General features: G+C 38.6%; 2 protein-coding genes across 6 annotated transcripts in view; one reads left to right on the forward strand and one right to left on the reverse strand.

Moving 5' to 3' along the window:
• The window catches only part of LOC136776515 (uncharacterized), a 28,965-nt gene extending 1,895 nt beyond the window's left edge, over positions 1 to 27,070 (forward strand). For 2 of the 5 annotated variants that reach the window (XM_066732093.1, XM_066732092.1), the window contains 12 exons: positions 3,824 to 4,119; positions 4,206 to 4,348; positions 4,536 to 4,698; positions 4,790 to 5,027; positions 5,695 to 5,780; positions 19,059 to 19,396; positions 20,244 to 20,580; positions 20,653 to 20,993; positions 21,128 to 21,738; positions 21,810 to 21,995; positions 22,077 to 22,214; positions 24,820 to 27,070. In XM_066732093.1, coding sequence (XP_066588190.1) covers positions 3,917 to 4,119; positions 4,206 to 4,348; positions 4,536 to 4,698; positions 4,790 to 5,027; positions 5,695 to 5,780; positions 19,059 to 19,396; positions 20,244 to 20,580; positions 20,653 to 20,993; positions 21,128 to 21,738; positions 21,810 to 21,995; positions 22,077 to 22,214; positions 24,820 to 25,050 — 3,015 coding nt within the window. In that variant the 5' untranslated portion in view covers positions 3,824 to 3,916 and the 3' untranslated portion in view covers positions 25,051 to 27,070. Of the gene's footprint in view, positions 1 to 262; positions 320 to 396; positions 702 to 778; positions 918 to 3,823; positions 4,120 to 4,205; positions 4,349 to 4,535; positions 4,699 to 4,789; positions 5,028 to 5,694; positions 5,781 to 19,058; positions 19,397 to 20,243; positions 20,581 to 20,652; positions 20,994 to 21,127; positions 21,739 to 21,809; positions 21,996 to 22,076; positions 22,215 to 24,819 lie in introns of those variants that run through there. The other 3 variants (XM_066732096.1, XM_066732094.1, XM_066732095.1) reach the window with 3 other exon arrangements.
• On the reverse strand, positions 6,287 to 9,502 carry sud1 (Prolyl 3-hydroxylase sud1). Its single transcript, XM_066732099.1, has 3 exons — positions 9,044 to 9,502; positions 8,788 to 8,928; positions 6,287 to 8,694 (listed from the first exon to the last, which is right to left on the reverse strand). The coding sequence occupies exon 3, from the start codon at positions 8,451 to 8,453 to the stop codon at positions 6,471 to 6,473; it is 1,983 nt and encodes a 660-aa protein (XP_066588196.1). The 5' UTR covers positions 8,454 to 8,694; positions 8,788 to 8,928; positions 9,044 to 9,502; the 3' UTR covers positions 6,287 to 6,470.
• Positions 27,071 to 27,136: the final 66 nt, after the last annotated feature.

The raw sequence follows: 27,136 nt of genomic DNA on the forward strand, positions 1-27,136 counted from the left end.
ACATTCCTCGCACGGTAAACACAGAACTCATCTCTACCCCCGCCCCCCCCCCCCCCCCCTCCTCCCTCTCTTTCACCACACTTTGCTCCGTGGCTCACGTCGATCCACCGATTTGCAACTCGCGATTTGCAATTGTGATTGTGATTGATTCCACGCCCAGCACGACTCCGCTGCTGCAAGATCCCACGGACGGACGATCCAGTGATCGAGGGACGATCATCGTGGTCGTGGTCGTCGTCGTGTTTTCATGCTCGGTGAAAAAAAGTTTTGCTGCGCAGCCCCGAAGAACCGTAGAATTGGACGAATAGTAGGCTGCGAGGTATTATCTAATCGGCGAAGTGAATTGACGATAACCGAGCCGAAGGAATTGCTCGTCGCGCTGTCCCCCTCCCACCTGCACTTTTCTACTCCACTGTCTTTTTCTACTGTCAGTAGTCACTGCCGCGCTTTTCACCGGACAAGCGCGCTTTTTCCACTTGGAAAGCAACTCGCTTCGAACCCGCAAATTCCATCCTTTCGGTGCTTTCCTTCGTTACGTTCTAACGCGTTAATGAGATTCTTATAATCAACGGTTAAGATATTCCAAAAATATTTACTGCTTTGTGACTTTTTCGACGAGACTTCGAGTGTTTATTCTCAAAGTATATAAGTGAAACGTTTCCTGACAAATTTCGTGCAATGGGAAAAGAGTCAAATTTGTGGTAAAATGATAGACTGCGTTGGATAATATAAGGAAGGATTGAAATCTCGTTACAGTTTTTTTCCAATAGAATGCTTGGAAGTGAAAATTGGACAATATTTATTTTTTATTAAAGATTGTAAACAAGATACCACGTGTTAAATTATCAAAGTATAAGTTGCTTCGCGATGGACTTTGTTCAGGGCGCGAAGAGAGGAAAATCTATGGAAAAATAATAGTAGGTTGGATTATATGGGAGTGATGGTAATCTCCTGATGGTTTTTGGATTTTTCTTAAAGCGAGAAATAGGAGGGAAGGGGAGAGTCTGAAAGATCAAACGAGAGAAATCAGAGATACGAAGAAAGCGTTTCGCGGCAATGAATCATGAATGGTCTCGGATGACCTTGAGAATAGCTATCGGTAATCCTTCGCGATCCTCTCTTCGACATACTTATCGACCTTGCTGCATTACCACGCCTACATTCTTCTCGTACCACTTCACCAGCTTGATCTACCTAACAAAGAAAACGATCTAATTTCGTACATGCAGATCTGACATTTCAAAATCCTTTCCATAAATTATCCGATTAAAAATGTTTTAAACCGTATTTCAAAATTAATCTCGTAAGAAGCGTCTGTTATTATATATCAACCAAAGCTTTCGCGAAAATTTAGCGGAAATTAATTTAATATTATTCAACAAAGTTTTGGCAAATGGCAAATAGTTTGTTGGAAGAGCTTTGGCATACGTTCGGTAAACGTATAGATTTTGATGGGAAATTTATTGATCGGAAGGGGGAGGGGGAGGGGTGATGGTAATTATTGGATAATTATCGCGATGAAGTTGTTAAATGAGAAACGATTGAGTGGATTGATCGATAAAGAGGTTGATTGGCATGGGAAATTCTCAGAGGTGAAGGGGTGGGGGGAGCGCTGGCAAAGCGTCACGCCGACAGGCAAAACAGCCTTTAATCACTTATTTTTCTTCCCTGCTCCAAAAAGTCAGCGATGCGTGATACGGCTGAAGAGTAATGCGCGTTCTTGCATTCGGTGAATCGTTCGCGGACAAACGCGTCATCGACGCAGCCTGCCTCGCTTCTTTTGTTTTTCATCTTGCAAACGCTCTCCTCGATTCTTCTCACTTCCGGTTTGAGGCTCTCTCCCGAAAAACCATCTCTCCTAAATTGTTCCCATCGTGAAACCTTCTTTTAATCTAGCTTTCAGTACCCTGATGTATTAAAACGTCATTTACTTCTTCCGGTCTCGAAGTGCTCGTGAAGCAATCGATAGAATCTTTGAAGTTCTCCAGAGACTCTGGACAGTGATATACCGGAGATGAAGTAATATGCCTCGTTACTCGAAAAGCATTCGATGAATCGTTCGTAAACAAACGTGTCATCAACGTAGCTTACCTCTCTTCTTCTTTTGTTTCTCGACTCGCAAATCTTCCACTCGATTCTTTTCTCCCTTCCGCTCTGAAAAATGTTCAAAAACACTCCATTTTAAATTGCTCCCTTTGTAAAGTCGTTTTTTAGTAGACCAGCACTTTAAAATTTCATCCACTTCCGTTTTGGGAGTCCTCGAAATACAATCGACAGAATCGTTCAAAGTCTGCGAAGAGTAATAGAACCGGAGACGATACTCAAAAGCATTGTGCACCGTTTGCAATCAAACGCATCATCGACCTAGTTCATCTCGCTTCTTTTGTTTTCATCCTCACCCCCCGCCCCCTCTTTAACTCTTTTCACTTCCAGCATTTCCGGTTTGAGAATCGTCCAAAAAACGCTCCCTTCCAAATTATCGCCCTAGTGTAATCCTCTCGCAAATCGCTTTTCGATACACTCTCGTATCGAAGCGTCATCCACTTCCGGTTTAGAAGTTCCTGCGAACCAATCGAAGGAATCTCTCAAAAATCGACTCGTCTCTCCCATTATTTCCTCGATCGTCCAAAATCTATCGAGAGCCCTCGACCACTCGACAAAGAATTTTAACATTACCGGAAGTTTGGAGAACGAAAGTGGAGCTCGATGCAGTGGTTTAACTAAAGTGGACTCATGAATCAAAACTTCGTCCCTGGCTGGGATAGTTGATCAAGTGGAGGGAACCTGACGGCTCGTTAGGATTTCTCGCAAGATTCTCAAATGGTGTAAAATGATTTTGAGTAATAAAATTATATAGAGAGACCTTTTTAGAACGATCAACAAATTACGGACAAGAATTGAATTCACGATTAAATTCCTCGAGTTCTTTGGGATAAAACTAAAGATAATCGTGTAAGCAAAGATTATCTTATATATACAAGAGATTAAAGGAGAAATAATTTTAGATAGGATGAAAAATGGTGAACGCGGAAGTTGCGTGAATACGTTGGATTCGAAGGTCAGGAGAGGCCAATGAGGCAATTTCAGGCTAATTGGTTGAACTCTAGCTGGCGAATAGAGCGGGACCCTCGGTTTCTACACTCATAATTGTCCATTATCCGGCCAGCAACATTTTTCAGTCGTTCATTAACGCTATACTAGCTTCCTCTTTGATCCTCGCTAATCGTCAAATTCCCTTTCAAGCTCGAAATGACCCGCTTTGCAAGAATAATAATCATCGATGGGTAACGACTAATTAGTCATTAAAATTTAATCAATTGTCTAATCCTGATTAGTACTCTTGCATGTAACACAAATTTTCGATTAAATTAATCGACGATGATTAATACTGTAGGAAGAATCCTAATTAATAAAAGAGACCATCAAGGGAGAAATAATCTCGAATGCAGCTGCTTCCTCGCAGCTTACCGCGAAATGGATACTTTTCGTGCAAAATGCGAGTTTCTAGCATTGAACGAGTGGTCTAGTTGAAGCCTGATACCAGGCGGCTGAAACTCTACCTGCTGGAATAACCACTTAAATACTCATGCAGCCCACAAGTAGATACCACGAGCTAACTTTTATTAGTCCTATTAGTTCCTTCGCCGAAACCATGAAATTATTTTCATGGCTAACATAAATTGACCACACATTTGTCAATTAACCAACCGAGTAACAAAGAGACAGAGAATTAGTTTTATACTTTGAACTAAATAAAAGTACTGTAATAAAAAAATATATACTTGTCGAAAATGGAAGAAAATAGATTCGAGTGATTTTTAAGGAATGAACATGGAACGATTTTGGATGAAAGAATGGAGATGCGGGTGACTGACAATCAATGCTGGTGAGCTTATCCGAATAACGAGGTGAGAAAATGGATCAGAGGCCAAAAATCGAGATCGTGCGTGTGTCATCGATCGAGCGTGGAAATTTTCGACCACTCGACGGGGTCCAATTACGAGCCGCTTACAGCCACGTGAGGATCGGTACTTATTGCTCGGAACCGGAAACCGAACCGGAACCGACCATCCTTCGCGAAAATAAACCGCCCATCGAGCAACCTAAAAGATTTAAAAAGTAAGTTTTCTCTTTTTCTTTCATATATCAATTGTCAATGTATAATCCAAAACATTTACCACTGACTCCTTTCGTATCTTTGGCAGAAATTTGGGACCAGTATCAAGACTGCTGAGACGTCGCCATCAGGCTACGTGCCTTGCCACCAAATCCTGTGATAACATTTATAGCGTCAATAGAAATAGCAATTCCTTAGATTGGAGATATGGCCAGAACGTTAATGGCCAAGGTGAGAATCCAGAGGGAAGTAGAAGATAAGGGATAGTCTTTGGAATCCAATGAAACAGGTTCCTCTGGGATAGAGTCAGTTCCAATGGTTATTACCATACGGAGGATTTAATAGAGAAAATTAGATAGATGCTGGATGGAGTCCAATAGTTTCTTGATTTTTCTTTCACATCTCATTTCCATTCAAGGCTTGCAAGCTCGCGAAAGCAATAGCTTGGACTGGCGAATGGGCAGGTCGGTCACTTCCGGTTCGAATGGTCTTCATTGGAAAATTGGAGAGACTCGTAGTGCCGAGCAACTTTCTAGGAGCACCCCTGTCACTTCCGATCACCTACAGACACCAAGCACCAAGTTAGTAAACAGTGATTTTCTTCGACAAGTTTCAACGCGTTGGTCAAATTTAATTTTCTCACGTAATAAATTTTTGCCCACTTTGTGGTAGATCGAAAATTGCCTCTTTACTGCGAAGACTTTCCCCACGAATGTCCAGACCAACTAGCAAGGGCTCTCTCCAATCATCCCCTACGATTTGTCCCTGGGTCCAGATCGAATACTCGGCGGAATCCATTGACCCCGGCAAACGAGAGGATCCACAGGACAATACCGATACCAGCTTCCAGCAGGAGCTCCAGATAAACGAATTGAAGAAACGAATGGCAAGAATCTGCACGACTTCTCAGGTGATTTGAGGCTCCTGAATATTTTGTTAAATTTCAGCGAGATACAAACTACAGCGACGTAATTAAATTTCAAATAAAAACGAATGGCAAAAATCGTTGTTTATCGAGTAATTTGAAGCTGACAAATATTTCGTCTATTCTTTATGGAGATATTTGAAGGCAAATAATTAATGGTTTTGGTACCAAATTTCACGATTGCACGTAGAATGTGTAATAAAGCGATTTTTGGATATTGTATTGAGAAACAAATTGATCTGGAGTGGAATCTCTTGGAAGAATAATTTGGAAGAGTCTCCTTGTGGTAATTCTGTCGCAGTTAAAGAGCAAATGGCTAATGAATGAGACCGTAAGTGAAACCATCTGGAACGAGACGGTACCGAAGGAGTGCCATTGATAGTCCATCCGGACCAGAAATGTCGTTGAATTAAATGCATGCATCAGGACGAATCGTTAAACACCATAATTACCCCTATGTCTGTGACAATGCATTAAAAATAAACATCCTGCACGTTTTATCTCTCAATCCGTTCAATCTTTATTTTCATCGAGCCTCCGTTCGTCCAATTCTAAATTACTGCGAACCTTTCCCGCGTTGCCATTCGTTTCGTTATACCTCACAGTAAAAATTCATTCGACATACGTTTCAGTTTTCTTTTCTCAATTGTAGAACGCTGCAAAAGTGGCGGAGGATACCAGACACGTTCCAAGGCCAAAAATTCAGGTGCAGGACGTGCAAAACAATTCCATCGTAATGTAAGATCGTCCTTTTATTTATATATTTTTTTTATTACCAGACGAAACTGCAGAACTGATTTATATAGTCAGTGCATAAACATTTTGTGACTAATATACGTTTTAAGTTCCAATTAAAATTTAAATCTCTTTCCGATTAAAATATTTCTCTTTACACGCGCTTTCTCATTACTATCTGCATGTGATCGGAGAATTGTATGTTTTCTGCCACCCGCTTCTCAGATAATGTAATTCTGTCATGCCATGTGTATAATACCGCACCCAATAAAACAAAACTGTGAATGTCTCCTGCATTGTGGTCTTAATTTTCACCTCAGTAGTCGTAATGTTTTAGCATAAATCAGTACTCACTAACATCCAAATGGGAACACTAACAATATAGCCACGTACATATTATGTACATCATTGTACCAAAATGTGTATCTAGTTTGATGAAAACGGTTCTCCGATATGAGCAAGCCTGAAAATTAAATGAAGAGTAATTTGTAAAGTACACAGGTTTCACTGATAAATACTGATCATTTTATTAATACGAGTACTATATTACATATAATTCACAGAACAAATACATTCGACTTTTCCAATCCGTGATTTGCCAGGTACAACCTACTGTACAGATTTCGTTCGCTCATGCGGGCTCTAGCGATAAATTCATGAATTAATTGAACATAATGAACGCTCGAGCGGTGACTACTCGTAATATGTACAAATTAAATTATAAAAATATTCTGTATAGTAGTGGTCGATATATCTGTGAATTCGGCAGGTACTGGAAGTTTTGTAGACCAAGCATAGATGATTGTCCTTGGGTGGTATGTGAATGATAGCAGCATCTTTTTCGTCAGGAGCCACGTAGTCAATGCCATGTTCGTCGGGCAAACGATCGGTGTGAAATTGCATTATAACGTCTAGAGCTCCTGGCTCGGTTGGTACCGACGGTTGATCCTCCGATTCATCAACCACCACGATATCGGGTTCTACTGGCTCCGGAATCGGTGACGTTGCTTCATCTCCGTCGACAACTTCTACCTCCAATTCTACCTCTGCTTCTTCAACTTCAACAGGGACGGTGGGAAGGTTAGCGGCTGGGGCGGTACTGGAATCGGAAGCTGCCTCGGCGATAGTTACATTATTCTCCTCTTCCTCGATATTGGAACGTACCGATGATGGACCTGACGAAGGCACAGAGGAGGAACTCTTCTCGTTGGGATCGGACAAATAATCTCCAATATCCGATATATCCGAGTCATCGTCATCCCTGAAGCAGATCCCCTTCATCTTCTGGAATTCCTCCTCGAGCTTGTCCTTGTCGATGACCTTTCGCTTCTTCTTCTTCTTCCCCTTCCCCTCCTCCTCCTCCGGGGGAGGATCGACCGGTGGAATCGGAGCATCGTAGTTTCCGCTAAACGATGGAGTATCTAAATTGAGCTCTAGATTCAGCTCTATAGGATTCGTCATGGTCTGATCGAAATCGATCATTTGATCAGGAATGTCCTTGGGGTATTGGGATTCCTGTGGCGCAGTTTCTATCAGGAAGTAACAGCCGCTGCACCACCTTTGTACCTCTATCGACATCTTGGGCTTCGTTGTCTCGTTCACTGGAACCAGATCCAAGTGAGTAAATCGTTTCAATAGCTGGAACATGTTGATAGACTTGAATAGCTTGCAAATATTTTTCAAAGTCTCCGGTAAGGTCTTCTCATCGGCCACCTCGTAATTTCTCAAATCCGCTGGACCCGCTTTACTCCACACGATGTCATCGGACGTTATTTCCTTTAGTGCCTGTGCGTACACCTCGTCCTTCAAGAAGTTTCCTAAGAAAGTGTAGGAATCTTTCTCCACGGCTTTTTGAAGCTCGTCAATTATTTTTGGAAATAGATAGTATTTGGATACCCACTTTACGAGCTCCATCTGCGTATTTTCTGGCTCATAGCAAGGTAATTGCAGCAACGGCCTCTCGGGCTTGGGAGGCCTTGTTACCGGACCATGAAACCAGCCATTGATGGACCATCTTGCTTTATCAGGGGAGGTAACCTCGGCCACTTGATGATAAGAGTTGTCCACTACTTCGAAAAATATAAGAGAGTTATATTCAGGTACAAATGACCGGACAACGTTTCTGGGCCATCCATTTTCATCGGTATCAAAGATGTCGAGCGCTCCTCCGTCATCGGCAGTCCAATTCTTAGTTAAATAATATATAAACGCGATTCTCCTGTCACCCATGTTATCATCGTGACAAAGCAAATAATCAGTATCAGAGTAGCAGCAGCTTGAAATTGATATTTTTCTATTGAGTTCGATCCTTGTGATTTTTTCTAACCATAATGCAATGTCGCTTCTAAATGTGTGATACAGCTGACTTAAATGTTCAAAGTCCACGTTGGCAAGATCTGCGCTTTGCTCAAACTGGTAAAGATCGATACTATGCCTTCGACATTTTATATCCACCAATTCAGTTTTTATCTCATCTATGAAGTTCTCGGAATTAAAGAGATTTGATATTTTAACAACTTTGAAAGGTTTCCCTACCACTTCGATATTAGGAGTCTTCACTGAAGTGTTATTATGCCAATGTTCAGTCAATAGTTCTTCAAGCTCATCGGAAAATACATGCTCCGACAATATAGAATATTTCACCTTTTTATACAATGGTTCTTCATCAGTTGACATTTTATCAACAGCTACTGTTAAAATATTGCTTACAGAAAACAGCCTTTGAACTTTTATCTCATCAGTCTTTTATCCACTTAAAGCGCAGTATCAGTCCATGTTTCTATGGATTTTCTGCATTTGTAAAAATAGTATTTCTCTATTGTACTACGCACTAAGTGCCATGTTAAATATCTCTATGTATAAAATAATTTCTTAAAAAAAGTCTAATTATTCACGCGGGCTTTGTTATTGTTCAATGCTGAAAAATAAGAATGATGTTGTCAGTTTGCAAGTGTCTTCAATCAATAGCTCAGAGCTTTCAAAATTGTTGCTCAATTAAATTGATTCTTACCTGTTTTTTAACAAAAATCTAGTGGTCTTCGATAATGTTAATACGTTTTTACAGAAAAATATCACAACTCCTTATAGTTAACCGTGCGGCACTTGTTTTTTGGAACATGCGGACCACGTGGTCGGACAAGCCACATGCGTTCTGAAAAAAGTGAATAATTTTACAATTAAATCGTTTGATTCGTTATAATAATGATTAAAAAAATTAATATTAATAGTTTTCTTATTCATTCACTTTCAAGTCGATTATCACTTACCAGAATGCAGAAATTTGTTATTTCAAAAATTAAATTTACGGACCGGTATTCCAGACCACTAGCATACTAGCATTCTCGCCAATCTCACCAACCTGACCAATCTGCACACATACACTTCGCTCGACTCCACTTTACTAGTGTAGTTTTTAGCACAGTTAGTAGTTGTACGGAGCATATATCACCCATTTCGAAAACGTTAAACCGATCGACGCGCCATTCGAGGAAATTGGCATGTTCCATTTTACTCCCTATTTTTAACCCCTTCACCATTTTCAACCCCTTTCACTAACGTTTACAAGCAGGAAAAATCCTGTTTCCCTCAAATTTCAGAAATGATTCTATCATTAAATAATTGATTAAAAGCAGTCGTTGTATTAAAGATCATTTTACCTCGACGGAAACAGTTTCTGTAGGAATCAAAATATACCTTAAAGTTTTTTTTTTTTGTAATTATATCTTTTATTAAGATTTCTTTTATTAAAATAGTTAAACAATAATATGGATTTTTTGAATTTTCGCGGGCTAGAAAAGTATGTTTTTCGGACAAAGTTAGGTGAATCGAAGGTAGATGGCGGCAGTTGGGAGAAAAATGGCGGCGGCATTTCACGTTTGACGGATGCCGTTGGTCGCATGGAAATTCGGGGCACACCCTGGCCGCTAAATTGTATAAAGTGAACCGTCAACGCAGGCAGGACCGTGTGTTATTAGTGATAAGGAATCATACGGAGTCCACAGAGATATCCTGGCCATTTAAATTTTGCCGGAAGTAACATACGTGAGTAGAAATTTTCGCAATTAGGCGATACTTTCTGGACAACGTGACATGTTCTGAAACAGCAACCTGACGTTTCCTTTTATTATCCTTCCCAAATTTCCACCTTCAGGAAAATTCCATTGATCCTAGAAACTGCTTCATCATTTTTCCTAGGATTTTATGGAAACATTATGATAGAATTTGCGAAATTTTACCCAGTAAAAGCGGTTAGCTCACCACAAACATTTTGTTTTGTATACGGAGCACGTTAGACGATCTGCCAATTTCGAATCGATAAAAAAATTGTTTCACATTTATGCTTTTCGAAGTTTGACAATTTTTAATTCAAACCCAATAACAATTTAATTTTCCAATCAGCAGGATGTAACTTCCTGTAATGATAAATTATTTAAATCTGTATTAGAGCCGACCTTGAAACGAATTCTTCTATTGTTATCCCATTGTTTGCTTCTCTCCAAAAAATGTCCTGGGAAAAAGTGTACTTGATTAAAAGTTTCGTTTCACTCTAAATTATTTTTTTAATTGTTCTACTTAATTCGCAGCGAGCAAGGAAACTGCACAACTGATGGTATTCTTAAAAATTGCTAAGTAAGGGAAGCAAGCGGAGTATTCTATTCAAGGTTTTTGCATTGTACTCTTGAAGGAAGAGATCTCACGATTCAAATGGCAGAAATGATTTCTTCCCCGAATGGTTGGATATCGGGATAAGATTTTATTTACTGCTGGAGATGTACGATTGGGTTTGTGAACTGGGTCAATAGCTTTTTCCACCTGTAATCGTCGAATGCATTAACATTCCTGAGGGATTAAACGATACGCACTATTTGGGAGTCTCGGGACTGTCAAGCCTGGTGTTGAAGTGTTATTAAATCTCAAGTGTCTCGATGAGCTGTGCGCGAGACTTCGTATACTACAATGGACCGTTATGCGCTCTCGCACATCTAGATTCATCGCCCATTCACGCATAATTGCAAATTCACAGATTTCTCTCAACAATCATTTGGCCCAAGTCCTGAAAATCAATTTACGTGCCACGAAGCTCTTGTCATTAAAAAATATTACCTAAATAGATCATATAGCGATAATATTTTCTGCGGGTTAATGGTAGTAATAGCTGTAATATTATTGCTTTGTGATCCTGCGCACAGTTAGTTGTCATAATTATCAGATAACAGTGGAGAATGTACCGAGGGACTACTGTTCCGTCAAAAGTATGCTGCATGACTGTACCGTTACTTTACAACCATTTCGCATTGTGTCGATTCACTCTTTGCGTCAATGCTAATCAGCCTATCGTTCTTTCTTTTCGGTCCATATTTGGGCAAAACTGTAAACTGTTCAGTTTCATTGGATTAATGTAGTTCTTCCAATCCAAATCCTAGCTTCCAATTCTCATTAGTCTTTTCAGCCGCTTTCCTTAACACCAAAGCTCCTTTAAAACTCACTCGTGACGTCACTTGAAATACTCGCGTAACTCTCACTTGTGTGCAAATGGAAAACAGTAATTGTTATTGTTTTTACCAATATTATAGAAAAAGTCATTTGCTGCTTTCTATTTGCACTCGAGGAAGAATAATCTGTTGTATTATTAAAACAATTCGTTAGTGACGTCACAAGGGAGGTGAATTTGATGTAATAAAGAAGCAGCTATCGTCAGGCTGGTAAATAAGTGTTTGGCCTAGACTTTTGTGCTTTTGTCAAAACGATTGAGGACTCTACGGAGTTTTTCCTCGTCCATCCCACTTACGGAGCCTTGTATAAATTACCCTGATCACGCGAGTTACGACGCATTAACTATAAACTCCGGCAATAAAAGCCAGTTGGCCACAGCAAACACGAGGGCAGCTGCATTCTCCTTCGGACAATTTTATTCGCGACTGACTCTGGATTCCTTTCCACAGATTTTTCTCTTACCTCCACGTTCTAAAATTTCTCAAGAAGTTGTCCACGTTGTCCGGGAAAGCCTTAGTCACAACGGACACTGAGTTTTAATCTATGAATCAACCAGATGTAGACTTAACGAGAGACGTTCATCGCGAATCTTAAAATATAAATTGTAGGATTAGAGGTTAGGAAGAAAAGGAAGGTGTAGCGTGGAGCTGTGGCCATTGTTGAGAACTCCTTATAAGTACGATGTAAACAGAGGGGACTCGTAGAATCGATAGGAAACAACTAAAGGCATTACCGTGTAACAAGCAGCCAGAACACAAAGCCTGTGCCAAAAGATGGACAATTTTTCGTTCAGATTATGCCTGACTCGTAAAACTTAACAATTATGGCCTCGTGATCTCGACTTTAGCGTGGAAATATCAATAAAACGATCGATAAATTTTCCTCTTCAAGGCTTTTTATTGATGGAACGACCAATAAAATTATCGTTAAATATTATTACGATTATGTAGGATCTTCTAAAGGAGGGGGGAGTAGTTGGAGGGGGTAGTACCGATCGATTTTACAAGCAACACCGGTCTAATATTCGAGAAAACGTAACAGGTTCTTTTATGGTGCCGTTTCGTACACGCCTCGTCGTGTAATAATTTATTTAGTCGCGTGTGGGCGAATATATGTATACAGGCAACCTGCATCCTGCTGGGTTCCCCTTTTTTGGAAATCCTCCTCCCCCTCCCCTCTTTCCATCCTATCCCTACTTGAATCTTCTCACAAGTCAGAAAAGAAAGGCTTGCACTTTCGACGGCCTTCGTTTCTCTAAACAAATTCCACAAGCCTATTCTCGTCAATTATGTCACGCTTGTCGCACTAAATCGCACGTATACATTTAAAAAAAAACACACACACACAGTCGCACGTGCGTTCTCACAATTTTATTGTTGACAATTTTTCCAAATCTTAATAAATGATCGTCCAAAAGCCAAAATAAGAAAAATATCTCTTTCACTCTTGGTAGACTAAATAAACTTTTTCATGCTATTTCTAACAATTTATATATTTTCGTAAAACGAATAAAACTTCCAGCCATAAGTTCGATGCTCTGAAAAAACTCTTCTTTATAGATTGTTCACTACAAATATTTTTTTCTTTGACTTTTGGATTGTTGTTGGTTTCAAATTCTCAATTTTTCTTCTCTTACAACGCTGTTTCGTTACTTGAAGTAAAAACAATGGTTTTACAATCGATTGATTGGAAAATAGTTTTTGTTTTAAATAAAATTCTTCTTGTGGGAAGAAAGATATATATATATATATTTGGATTATATTTACTTGGTGTTTTATTAACAAAGCAGCGTTTGTAAAGTGGTTCATGTGTAATTATATGTAAATTATTTTTATCATTCTCTGTGTACTATGTATGTAAATTGTTTTCCTGTTCATATTATTTATCCTTGTTCACGAATCATGGATTGTGTTTATGTTGTATAAATGCACGCAGTCACGCATACTTCATCGCTCATCTCACCTCTGGTCACTCGTGAACCCAAGTAAACCCATGGAGAACCCCCATGGAAAATCCTGACACGAACCTTTTTCGTGCGGTATCATTGGAAAGTAACAGGACTTCTCGACGGCACAGTACCAAAAATATACAAACTCGTACGGTTTGTTTTAACAGATTTTATAAACCAAAAATCTCTCTAATATCACATTATCGTTCAAATTCTTCCTCTATGTTTTTAATCATCGAATGGAAACCCACCTAAAATTCCTAAGGAAAATAATGGCACGATATTTTTTATTTGATAACATTCAAAAGTATATGTTCACTAAAAAAACAAAAACTGGTACCGTTTGTCTTAACATTTTATTAACCAAAAGTCTCTATTGTCACACTGAGAAAAATACATTTCATTCAAAAAATGTTTTTATTGAATAGTGGTAACAAAATGCTCTTATATAATATTGATGAGAGTTAATCAAATGGATTAAAGTAGATTGGATTAATTATTTTTGCAATTCAATGAGTTATTCATTAAAATCAAGTACATTTTATATTTCATAAATATTCAAGTAAACGTTAATAAAATCCGAATCAAATGATTTTTTCTCAGTGTACATTATCCTTCGAATTCTTACTATTTTTATTGTTGTTAACGGTTGAATGGAAAAATGGTTGTGACGCTTGATAAAAAAATTAAGAATATAGCAATTAACAAAATTCTAACTGTACATGAAATGGGGGAGTATCCGTGGAGAAAGAAGGAAATTAATAATTTCCCGCGCCAAGTGACTAGAATTGTGAAAAGTTTCAGTCAATTTCGATAAACTGTGCAATCTCGCAAATCGCGTTCGCTAGCAGGAAACCAACGCGCAATTTTGCCAATTCGCTTTATGAATCCTTGTTGAACGAATTGCTCTGCTGAAGATCGAAAAGTGAAAACGTTTTTTTTTTTTTTTTTTTTTTTTTCGAGCACGCGCGAGTAAGGAAAGAAGAAGATTCTGTTTATAAAAACCGAAGGACGTGGATATTAGTGATATGAAGATGTTTGTGAGTGGAGGGGGGGGGGGGGGGGGGGAAGACGGGTGACATTGGGGGGAAGAAAAGGGGGAATTCCTAATTTAGCTGACACAATTTTTGTAGATGTCGCGGCGTTTCGGAACATGGAAGGGGGGGGGGAGTCCCCTCGGTCCTTAACGATGCGTCCAGGAAGGAGTGTCTGGGGGAGGGGGCGAGATATAAAGGGAAGAGGGGGAGGGGGGAGGGAGTACAAATGTCACTCTGCTTTATTTTCATTTAAATATAGAAGCAAGAGAGTTCAGCCGGTGTCACTTACCCCTGGGGCAAGGCAGAATTTTCGAAAAACGAACAACTCCGCACGCTCGTAGAAAGGCATGGCTAAATCTGAAAATCGCGTGAAACGTTGCTGCCCTTTGACCCCGACTAATAAGTATTCCTCGCGTTGCTATAAATACGCAACCTCCGACGAATCGGGATTAAACCATGAAAAGTCCCGCGACGACCTTTGTGGAACAACAAAAAATTCTTGCATTTTTTCTGCTGTAAACATTAGCTTTTTTATTCAATATATATAATCTTTCTACGTATAGAATATATTTACTTGGTACCAACGAGTACTTTTTTATCTCGTTCACTGTAAATATCAGAATTTATTTCTCTTTTCAAGTTTCCCCCGAAGAGTTTTGTCGACCCAAAGAGAATTATGGTTTGATTTGATCATACTCTATACTCATTTGATTTACATCATTCTATTATTTTATTATTGAAGCTGTAAAAATGGAAAAACTTTTGAACGTTTATGAAATGTTCAATCGAGCACGAAGGAAAATGTTGAAAGAGTCGATTGGGGCGATGATTGATGGAGATTGTTGGGAAAGTAGAGAACTTCCTTATTTGTGCAGACCAAGTTTATATTCACTTGGCCAGATGGTCTCTCGCTCTTCCCCCACACGAGTGACGAGTTCAGCTATACAGCGTGGCACATGCAACCGGAACCTAACTGTAAATCCGGAAGAAAGCTTCTTAATCCCCGCTATTCGAGTCTCGTCCGTCGATCCTACTGCTATTTTTATTCTTCGATCGAAGCATATCTTCGATCGATCTAACCTTTCGCAATTCTTCCTCGCGTAGTTCTTTCTCTGCTTAATCAATCACATTATTCCAATTTCCTACAAATTGGCAATATATTTTCATTTAAATTCATTATAACGAATTAAAAATTTCCTTTCACCTTTCGAGTTTTTTCCACGTCGATCCTGCTACTATTTTTATCGAATTGGAAATTATCACATTGATCAATGACCTTTGTTGTTGTTGTTTTTTTTTTTTTTTTTTTTTTTTCGTTGTCCTCTCAGTATAAAATCGCAATGTTTGAGTCTATTTCATATTTCCATAATACTGTAGTAATTGTTTTAAAAAAGCTCGTCATAAGGATCATTCGGTGGTCTGTAAAATATTTTCCTAAGGGCTTAACAGTCCGGAAAAAAAGGTTTCGCTGGCCTTAACCCGCCAGGCGAGCTCTTTGAAAGGAACAACTTGAACGAACGCTCGTGAAAAGTGTAAAGTCGATAGATACTTTCTTTTCTAATTTTACAACCCCCCCCCCCCACCCTCCCGTCCCACCGCTCTTTCTCCCTAGTTTCATTCTTATCTCTCGGGTTTACGAACTTTGCCATAGATTCGGCAAATTTGCTATTCATGAACTGCCTCGTCCCTGACACGTTACCGTCACCGGAAATTCAGATTTTCCCTCGATTTCCGCTTTTTACACTCCGTTCTGTTCAAAACAATATTACACCTCGATAATTTGTATTAAAAACTGCAAAATCATTCTTTATTTCTCCATTTTCATTTTTATTCTCCCTGACACGTATAGTTAACGTCACCGGAAATTCAGATTTTCCCGTCACTTCCGATTTTTATATCACACGTTCTTTCCAAAACTATATACACACCTAATTTTCGCTAATTCGCGAAAAAAGCAAAAACGAGCCTTCCTTTTCCACTTTAACCACCTCCCTTCTCGTCATTTCCCCGCAAACTCAACGAAAAATGTAAAAAATTCACTATGACCAACCGGTTCGTCCCTGGCACGTCGTTAGCGCCACCGGAAATTCACTTTTGCCCTCGACTTCCGACTTTTACTGACGAGCCACGAGTTTCAATCGCCAAACTCGTAAATCAACCAAGTCCCCTGGATAAAGATAGATCGAACCATATCTGACCGTGAATTTCCCAGCTTTCGATTGCTCTCGCAATAGAAAAATTTTATTAATTTCTACTTAAAAAAAAAAGTTAAAATTAAACTGTGAAAATACAGAAAAAACATGTAATAATTACCGTACATCTGTTATTACAACAATTAAAACAATAAATAACAGAATAAAATCGTAATAAGCTCAAAAGTATAGAAATAAAAGAAAAGAGAAGAAGAAAGAACTATTATAAAAAATGTTGGAAGCTGAGAAAATTGAAAAATCGTCGAGGTACTTAGCGCGTGAATTTATCAGCTGCGCGTGGTGTGGCGTGGCGTGGCACGTGCGTGGATTAAATACAGGCGCGCGCACACACGACGAGTGTATCAGTGTTTATAGCTGTACGCGCTCACGTTCCGCGTGGTGATTTTTTCGAGTGCTCTCCCGAAATACTTGGCTCACCCTCTCCGAGAGACAGAGGAGCCAAGAGGCAAAGAAAAATAGAGCGATAGGCCGGGGAGAGGGGGTAACTACCGGGGAAAACTTGATGAGATCGCCAGTCTTCGGCTACTCACCCTACCAGTCTCTTCGCGCTTTTGCCACAAAACTTTGCAACAATTTCCCACTTTCGCTCTTCAATTCCCTCGACAAAAAAATTCTTTTCCCTCCAAAACGTATCACCGAAAAACTCCTTCGCGATTATCCGAGTTTGATCGAGAAACGAGTGTGAATTTTCCTGTGGTGGAACGTGAACGAGGAGAGAAATTGAGCGTAAATTTTCCGAAGATCAGCAGTGAAGGGTCGCGTAACCGTTACGAAATAGCCAGACTGGCCCAGCCAATTGCACCACTGCTTTTTCTTTCTTTCTCTTTTCTCCTCGATACATCAAGAATCATCCTCCTCCGGTGACACTCCGGCGTCGAGGAAAAGCCCGGAAAATGCCGCTGAAAATCGAGAGCGGAACTTACACGGTCAATCCGGTCGTGAAGAAAAACGCGTCCAAGTTCCGACTGTTCAAACACTGGCGACGCAGGTACAACAATCGATTAGCCAATTTTCCATTTCAACTCTCTCGACGTTACCTAAACCACTCGCTAATTTCATTCTGCTAATTAATTCGCCAACGATTTCTCTTTTCTCCTATACCGTTTTTTTCCATCTTTCTTCCCACCCATTCCACACTGCTCGATTATAAAACTTGAGTTTTCCTTCCTGGAAAATCCCTGCTGCACGATTTTATTGAATTTTATGTTAGTTCCGAGGGCCTCTGCTCTATTGTTCGTAAGGTAATTTTTTTGTGACACATTTTTTGTCTTATTTGCTTATTAAAGAATTTGCGTAAAAAACTACTTCTAGTACAAGTTTATGAAAGTTTTTATCGTCAAAGTTGTTCATTCCATTTCTCGTCGAACTTTAATATTATTTAATTTCTTATTTTGTTGGTTATGTTTACACGTGTATGGTTTAAAACTGGTCTATACAATCGTATTAAACTTATCACGATCTTAAAAATAATTTATATCGTTTCCGATTTTCCCCAAAAATTAATATTTTCCAGAACCTAATTCCTTGGATTTCTCGAGTAATTTCACGCAATACCACGTGGGTTTTTGTTGTCCCTTTGCCAGTAGCTTAAACAAATATTAATGTTATTATTTGTCAAAGATGTTTGTCCAAAAGAAATGTCGAACACCGCTTATTGTTACCTCAATTGCTTTTTATGTAATCGTTCTCAAAAACGTGTTACTTACGATAGGCTCATGCACGATCATCGAACTCTCTTCACCACAGTAACGAATTTTTGACAAAGCATGATTATTTGCTCCATAATTAAACTGACATCGCACAATGAAAGTCATTAACAAGAACCGCACAAAATTCTCAAAACATCTGTATGCAAGAATCTGCACGAAACACAAAACTGCAAACTTGTTGTCTTGAATTATTCGATAATTATAATCTGTGAAAATTAGTTTCGTTCTATTGAATCAGCTTAAAAGTGGCTCGCTATAATTAGCTTGTTATAGCCTGGACTCGTTGAGAATAATAAACTAATAGAAATGCATTTTCTCATTGATTTAAAATTAATTGGTAAATTCTGAAGGATGGAAAGAGTTAGCGATTGTGAGAAGCACATAGAGAGAGAGAGAGAGAGAGAGAGCAGCTGATCGGAGTTGGCAGAATTAACGAAGGGCGTTCTCGTGATTAGCGACTTGATTAATGCCGGTGCGAAATGGCAACCGGCCTCTTAATCAACTCGGTTACACGACGCGCTGCTTTTTTATCGCGAGATTTTGTAAGCTGAGAAATGTTTGGCTCGTACTACCACAAGAATTATGTTTCAAATATTCCATCGCTATAATACATACATATGCACTCGTTTAATAAATCATAACAAATTTATAATTCCCAAAAATCACTGAACAATCCTTCTCTCGGATAAAAAAATACAAAAAAAAAAACACCATTGGAATGATAATTCTGATGGTAGAACGAATCACGTTTGCTTTTGCACGTTGCAAAAATTTGCCGAGCGACTCCTGGGGCTGCTCGAGGAAAAATTGGTGAAAAAGAGAGAATACAAAAAAAGAGAGAGAGAAAATATAGAAAAATGTGGAAATGGCAAAATTGGCAGTGTGCACGAGGAGAGCAGCTTGGAGGACCGTCGGGGCGAGTTTGGTGGCGGTAGGAGAGGAGGACCTGGCGGCGGAGGAGGAGGAGTAGGAGGAGGGGAGGTTGCGGGTCTGGAGGAGGGCATAGACTCGGTGGACAGCTCGGCGACGGTTCCTGGTGCCAGGTCGGCCCGTCGGAGGCCACTCTCGCTGGCCGTGCAGACCCTCAACTACCAGCGCCTTGATCCGGACCCGAAACCCCCCGCGAACCACGCCAGGACGACCCTCGCCAACATGACCAGCCAGGAGAGCATCGGCAGCTGCAGCCTAGACGTCGATAGATCCGCTTCCGACCGATCAGGTTGGCATCCTCCCCACTCTAGACACTCGATTTGCTCACCCCCCCCCCCCCCCCCCACCACCACCACCACCACCACCACCACCACTTTTCCCCTTATTCGTATTAACGTAACATTATATTAGCCGAGAGAAGCCTTCAACAATATACTATATATATATATATATATATATATATATATATAATGTCATTCGACCTTAAAATCACGATTAATTTGCCCACGCTCCAAAACTCTGCGTCCCTCTTTTCTAGCAAGGGCGAGTTCAAGGTCAATAGGGTCATTGAACTCCGGAATTCCCGGTGAGAGCAAATCGAATATAGATCGAGCGGGAATGCGCGTTTATGCGGTTGTTCGTTGGTGCCAAGAGGAACGCAACAACACCAATCTGTCCTAATTTAAAAAAGAGAGAAAAACAAACAAAAAAAAGCTATTCTTGTGTCGCGTTGAACGATTTGCTTAATTAGATTCGGGCTAGAGCGAACTGGTCAAAATCTGGCCTCTCTCTTTCTCGAGAAAGAGAGAGAGAGAGAGAGATAGACGATAGACGATATAGATTATTTGCTTCTGGAACGATGAAAAGGAAGTGGATGTATAATAGTAATAATTGGAGTGTGGTGAGTTTGGTCTTGGCTGCTTCTCGGTGAGAGAAGTTCGCCCACTGACCCAAAACAATCCCAAGGCTAGCTGAGAATCAGGTTGTTATCTACCCACTTTGAATCCCGTTCCGGCCGCTGAGAGATTTCAAGTGTGCGTGCACTGCGCTCTTTGATTCATTGAGAATCCAGCAAGGAACACACGCAACGAGGTTTTTCCACTTCCCCACGAATAACGGATAGATTTCTTTTGCAGAGAACACGGTAGACTCGATATCAGAAAGGACTCTTCATAGTCTCAACTTGTCCTGCAACGGCGAACAACCTCAGCCTTCTTCGGGCAAATTGGCGGATGGTAGCAGCGAGACCCTGCAGAAGCCCAATACGAACCTTGAGAAAGTTAACAATGTGGCCGATCAGGAGAGCGATCAGTTGACGTCGAAGAAACCGAGCTATCTGGGTCTGGCTTGTAGCATCAGTGGATATTCTGGTATCACGAGGTACGACAGCAAACTCAGAGAGGGTTTCAGGTCTAGGGACAGTAGTCCTGGAGCCAGACTGATCGGGAAGGACACGAGTCCTGCAGGATTTAGGTGAGTATCGTACCTTTTATTCATCGGATTCTATGAGAAACTTCACGAATCAATAGTTAACTGTGCTTTTAGGTCTAACGAAAATTTAAACGTACCTGCCTATTCTTATCCAACGAAGAGCCAATCGATATCTCCTCTAGCCATGGATCGTCAGAATGGATTTGCCAATGGAATAAAGGAGGAGTGTAAAGTTGAGACGTACGTAGAGAGCAGAAGTTCCATGAGTATATGTCAAGGCTACTCGGAAGTCGATAAAGGTGTATCGCTACATACGTTTCCTGACATTAGTCCAATTCGATCCAATACGTCCACTAAAAGAAGTCTGGGAATCACTCCAATCATGCCCTGCGGCCGACAGAATAAATCCATATCCAGCTTCAGTGAATCTTCGCCCAAAGCTTCAAACGTTAACTGTTAGTACAGTTTGTAATACGAGATTTGCCTAGTTTAAAATGGTTTTCTTCGAGTATAAAAATTGTCTTTTTATTAGGAAGCATTTTGATGTAAACTGTGTAAAGAGGTATTTAAAGACACATTTCTTTTACAGATCGAAATGCATCTTTCAACGAGAGTATATTGAATGGATCATCGCTGGAGAGTGAGTGTAGGATATACAACACGTCCAGTGAGAAATCGTTTATTCAGCAACGAGTGGAACGACTGTATGGCCCCGGTGCTCTTGCGCAGGGATTCTTTCATAAACGTAGCTCAGCTAAGGACAACAGTAGCGATAGTAGTTTAAATATATCCAATAGCAATAACGACGTTTCCATGGAGAATGCGAATACCGAACAATCATTGAAGAACCTGCCAGTCCTGAGACATCTGACGCCAGAGTTTCGTGCTCAGCTACCCGTGGTCAGCCCAAGAAGACCCACGGATGGATCCGAACAAATAATTAAGCCATTGCAGAGGCTAACGCCGAGAAAATCCGAACAGAAGCCAAAAATACAAGTCACGTCTGGTGAAAATAGAAGTAGGGAAACTTTGGACATCACACGAAATGCTAGCATAGCTAGCATTCCTGATCACCAACCAGCTGCACCAGAAGTTGTTTTGCCTGTAATCGAGCCTAGCGCCAGTTTTACGTCGATAGCTAAAATAGTTCTGGAAGACGATAAGAAAGACGAGGAGAAAGATGGGCATTACTTTTTAAAGGTAAATTAGATTCTACAAATATACCTTTCGACGCAAATTAAGCTATTAATCTCATATATTATTGTTCATAGTTGTTGAAACAAGAAACCGATAGGCTTATAGCCTTGGCTGTGTCAGCAGAAGCTGAATTAGAGAATGTAGGGACTATTATAATTCCAGAGGAAGCAGCTGGAAAGCTAAGATCAGCTGCTGGCAAAGCAAGATTGTTAGCTTCGCAAAAGATGCAACAGTTTGAAGGATTATGTCAGAAAAATATAGTAAGTTTCTTTATTATTTTTCTTAACATTAAGTAATTACATGAATTAGAAGTTAGATTTTACTTGATGTATTTTTCATAGAATCAAGTGCCAGGGGAAGAGTTCCCTACAACCAATGAGGACCTGGCTGGATTCTGGGACATGGTCATGCTACAAGTAGTTCAAGTTAATGATCTATTCGATCAAATAGAGAAGCTGAGAAAATCGCAGTGGCAAGAGGTATGTTTCGAAAATATTAATATTAAAACCTCTCTTAATCAGAGTCATCGCAGAAGAAGAACATCTATCCCAAACTTGAAAAATCCTATAAAAAGATCCGTCGGAAAATGTGAACCATCAAAGATGATTAGAGTTTCGAAACCTCTGAGTTCTACAAAAGCTCTAGATAAACCAAAATGTCCTTCGAGCAGTACTCAACAAAACACTACAAATTATCCAAAGCCCGAAGATCCTTTAAATTTAGTTGATGCGTCAAAGGATATTTCTATCAATTCTCCCGCAGATGACTCATTATCTAATCGGTTTAATTTTCAATCAAAAAGTAATGTACCTGATAATGTGATTATAGTAGAAAGGTGCGCGCCGATGCTTACTAAAAAAATTGATTTGTTCAGCTCTGCTTTAACCTCGTCTTACAAAGAAGAAATTGAAAAAAATCAGAAAAATGATTTCCCTGAAGTGGTACAAAATTTGGAAAGTCTCGATAAAACGCATAGTGAGACCAATGATAATATTAAGAGGGTTGTTAACCAAAACAAACAAAATGTTGAAACTATCAAGAAATCAGTTGGATCTAAGGCAAAATCCTACAATTCTAAGATTCAAATTAAAACGCAAACTAACAAGGCATCTAATTCAGCTCGCCCGTGTACTCCCTCGTTAAAAAAGCACGACTCAAAAAAAATTAATCATAATGTAACCTTTTCTGACTATATTAAAGTAGGAGAAATAAAAGAGCGTACAGTCAAAGTAACCGAGCCTGAGATAAAAAAGAAAATAATAAAGCTGAGAAGAAAGGAATCATGGCATAATCTGCATAATGCAAATACATTCAGGATAGTAGACAAGCATACAAAAAAAAATCCATATTTAAATAGCACTGCTACCTTTAAATCTTTACTTTCAAGATCAACAGGAATAACATCTATACCTAAGAACGATACATTTAATAGAAAGTTAAAAACTTGTAAACTTTATAAGACACTGGAGAGTGATTTAGCAGACAACAGCAAATCCAGAAATTTAATATTAAATTTAGTAAATAATAAGGAGAAATTTCAGACAATTAAATCAGATATCAGAAGAATTAATAAGTCAAGTCTGAATAGTTCATTGAATAATTCGGATACGGATAATGATAGAAGAACGATTTCGTCCCATCGTGGCAGTTTTCTCACAAACTCGACCTCAATAACTACGAACGATTTGTCAAACCCCGAATCTAGTCATAGTAATAACTTATCCAAGTTCCACTGTAGCTCTCCAATTATAAAGAAGCCACTATTAAAGCGAAGGAAAAATGTAGCAACAGTTGAAAATAAGGGGACGAGAATGAGATCACCCGACAATATTGTATGGGTCCAAAGTGACTCACAGCCTTTTATTCCATTATCAAAAAAGGCTTTGAAAGATTTAGAAATAAACGTTCCGTTATTGAATAGAATATCGGATTTGGATAGGTCGAGTGTTGTTGAGAGAATAAAAAAATATGATAAGAGGAGAAAGAAATTGTTTAAAATTCGCCCATCAATTCAATCTAAATCGTTAACGGAGAAAGTTTCAGACTCAAGTTTAGAGGTTCCCATTAAAAAATTAAAAAGCGAACTCTCTGTTATAAGGTCTCATGAGAAAAGACAAACCGCAGATTTTTCTCGCCCTTTGAATCAATCGTCCAATTTTATTAATGAAGAGAATCATTGTGCCAATATAGATTTTATGAAAAAACTGGTCGATAAAAGTGAAGAATTACAGAATATGGTTTCCACAGTTATTTCCACTTTGGACTCCAAGCTTCTCTCCAAATTTTGTAATGTCAATACGAGTTTCGTATCAAGAGCCGCAGGGGAAAATACAAGGGACGTTGCCATAAGTAGTGTAGATAATACAATTGAACTTTCTAGTAACAGAAAAAGTTATACAAAAATTTTACATGCAAGAACTCATGCTACTGTCCACAACTCCTCGAGCGAACATTCTATCCAAAATATTCAGCACATTCCAGACTACAAAACCACCAATTTAAAGTTCTCCAACCTCATAATTCAGGAGCAAGAGAGAAAAGAAATAGTAGCACATAGTTGGCATCAAAGAATTTCCAATTTGGCTGTAAACAAATCCTTTTTTAGAGAAAAATTAAATTGCAATATCTATCGCTCGCAAGACCTCAATTATTTTCCTAGTAATACAATTTTAGGCCTTCAGGTTCCTACTTTAGATGATATTCTATCTTACAAATTAAAAGATTTATGCAGATTCTTAAAATCTAACAAAGTGCTTTGTCAACTCTTCCTATACATGTATTTCTATAGCATACTGAGTCTTATTTTAATTATATTTAAATTTCATTCGCATAAACATTGTTTTCCGGGTACAAGAACTTGGTATGATTAACAATAAATGTCTTATGAGTAAAAAATAAGTTTTCGTATCTTTTGCATTAGCAATTAAAAATTATTTCGAGGATTTTTACTTATATATTGCAATTGTAAGAAGATCAGATGTATCAGTGGTGATTTATAGCCTCAAGTATGTTTTTAAAGTTTATGCATAACAGTTATTTTACAAGATAATTGGTAAATTAACTTTGCAATTTTCATTTTGATAGGTTGTACCGGAGAAGAAGGCAGGAACATCCACATCGCAAAATGGAAATACTAAACGCCGGATAGGCTCGGTTCACAAGCCCAAGCCAACAGTCAATAGTGAAGCGAATAAAAAAGCAAGAGAAGCCAGGGAACAGGCACGTCGACAAATGTTAGAAGAACGAAGAAAAGCGATGCGGTCCAGTGCACAAAATTCAGATAGCTCTGTAAAAATTTTTGCTCCAGAAACGTAACGATAATTAAGTTACAAGTTTTTAGAATCATAACTGAAGGAACTAGGCTTGAAAGCAAGAAGATCAGTTTCTCGTGGATTTTTTCACAGTGGTGAAGACTTGTGCTCAAATATGGAAGCCTTTTTCAGAGCTTGTCGAATGTCAAGAACATTTGCAAGCAGGATAGTGCCACATATCGAACTAGAGAGATTCCCATAGAAAAGAATTACAGGATACAAAGGGATATGAAAAATACAAGCACTGTGGTAGATTTATCGATAGATTCAGGTTTCTCCATTTCTAACTTTAGCATTGCATATTGTCACGAACACTATTAAGAGCTCAATATATTCAATAGAGCTTAATTGCAATGGAAATAATTTTTACTTTTTTATTACGTTTATTGTTCGATAGCTGATACGTATTATAAATGATCTGCATATTCACACGAATTCTTTATTTATGAAATTAGTCACTGTTTACCAAAAAAGAGAAGAGAAAAGGATTTCTTATTTTGCCTGAATTCAAGATGTGTTTATGAAATGCATAGAATCCGAAATGAACAATTAATGTAAGAAGGATTCAGGCCTGGTTGACTGACATTTGGTTTAATATAATTATTTAAAAGAGAAATATATATTAGCACAGATATGTTGTTTAATGACAAATTAACTTTTCATGGTCGATGTAAACAGGACTCGATGTTTTCCCTCGTCACCGACGAAACATTCCTACGAGTAAACTAATTTTTTAGCTTATTCCAATATTTTTGCGAATCATTTAGTCACATCCAGTAAATACATTCAATATCAAAATTAATCCACATACCAAAAAAACATTTTAAAAATTCAAAACTTCATCCCGTAATAGAATAGCTCAGTAAATAAAACAACTTTCAACCAAATAACATATACCTAATTAATACTCACAACGTTAAGTTTCGTTTTTAATATCAGTAGCAGTGTACTACAGATTGCACACTGTTATAATTTAATTAAACATTAATTCTAGCTGTAAGTGTAGTTTTAATCTGCTGGCTCAGTCTTAATTTCTTACAGCAAAAAATGACAAAAATGATTCCGTCATAAATTACTTATCGATATCTTCTTCATTCGCAAACCCAATGGTCTGGCCAGAGACATATTGATAAATGAGAATGCGCTATTCGTATGCTTATGATTTTTTTAAACATTTATTGAAAAGTTGGTTTTTTAATCTAGTAAAATTTCTAAAGTTTGATAAAAAAATTAATTATATGCTTTTCTCAGTTATCTCTTTTGCCTGGCCGACGTTTCTAATAGACCAAAATTGTAATCATTGAATTTTTGTAATCGTTTTCATTACTGTTGAATTCCGTTGTGTGTACGATTATTATAAAATAATATAATAGAAAAGAAGGAAGAAGGGAAAAGGCGTTCAGTACTTTTGTATCTCGATAAAATAAAACGCTTGGCGTATTATGTAATGTTGAATTGTATATAAGGAAATAAATGGAAAAATACGTGTTGCTGCGCTAGTGATTACAAATAAATAATTCAAGATTTTGCATTATATAATGACATGTGTATATTAGCTACTGCAGGTCAATTTAATTTTTTATAATTCACGCGTGCTCCATATTCAACTCCCCTCTCGTCGAATAATGAGTATGTAGTTTTCTTGTGATCATTCTGTTTGTTTAAACACATTCGCTTCGCAATTATCAGTACTTCTTCTTGTACATTTTAAAATTAATTGTCAGCTTAAATTCCTATAGTGCTTTGAATATTTATGACGCGCATTTTATTGTAAGAAAGCTATTTAATGAATCACCTGACGGTTTATAACTTGGGCTACGGTTCGATACATGCATATGCACACTTAGAGCATTAAAAATCTATAAAAAACGTAACGTAAGCTATATTCTCTGAACGTTTTATGCGCGAATCGGACCGCAGCTTTGGTACTAAATATCATAGAACAAATAGACTACAAAAGCGATTATATTTATTATTCTGATAATGGAGCATGACTTAAAATGTTAATAAATAAGTAAAACCTGTTTGTGTTATTTATACATTTTATATGCCAATAACATTTATGATTATTTATTTATTAAGCTTTCTAT

Source organism: Prorops nasuta, unplaced genomic scaffold (assembly GCF_024137725.1).
Source record: "Prorops nasuta isolate Cenicafe-Biocafe unplaced genomic scaffold, Cenicafe_Pnas_1.2 PNAS00009, whole genome shotgun sequence".
NCBI lineage: Eukaryota > Metazoa > Arthropoda > Insecta > Hymenoptera > Bethylidae > Prorops > Prorops nasuta.

What these genes read in the sequence shown, in the direction of transcription:
- sud1 (XM_066732099.1), bottom strand. Translation starts at nt 8,453, where the DNA reads ATGTCAACTGATGAAGAACCATTGTATAAAAAGGTGAAATATTCTATA.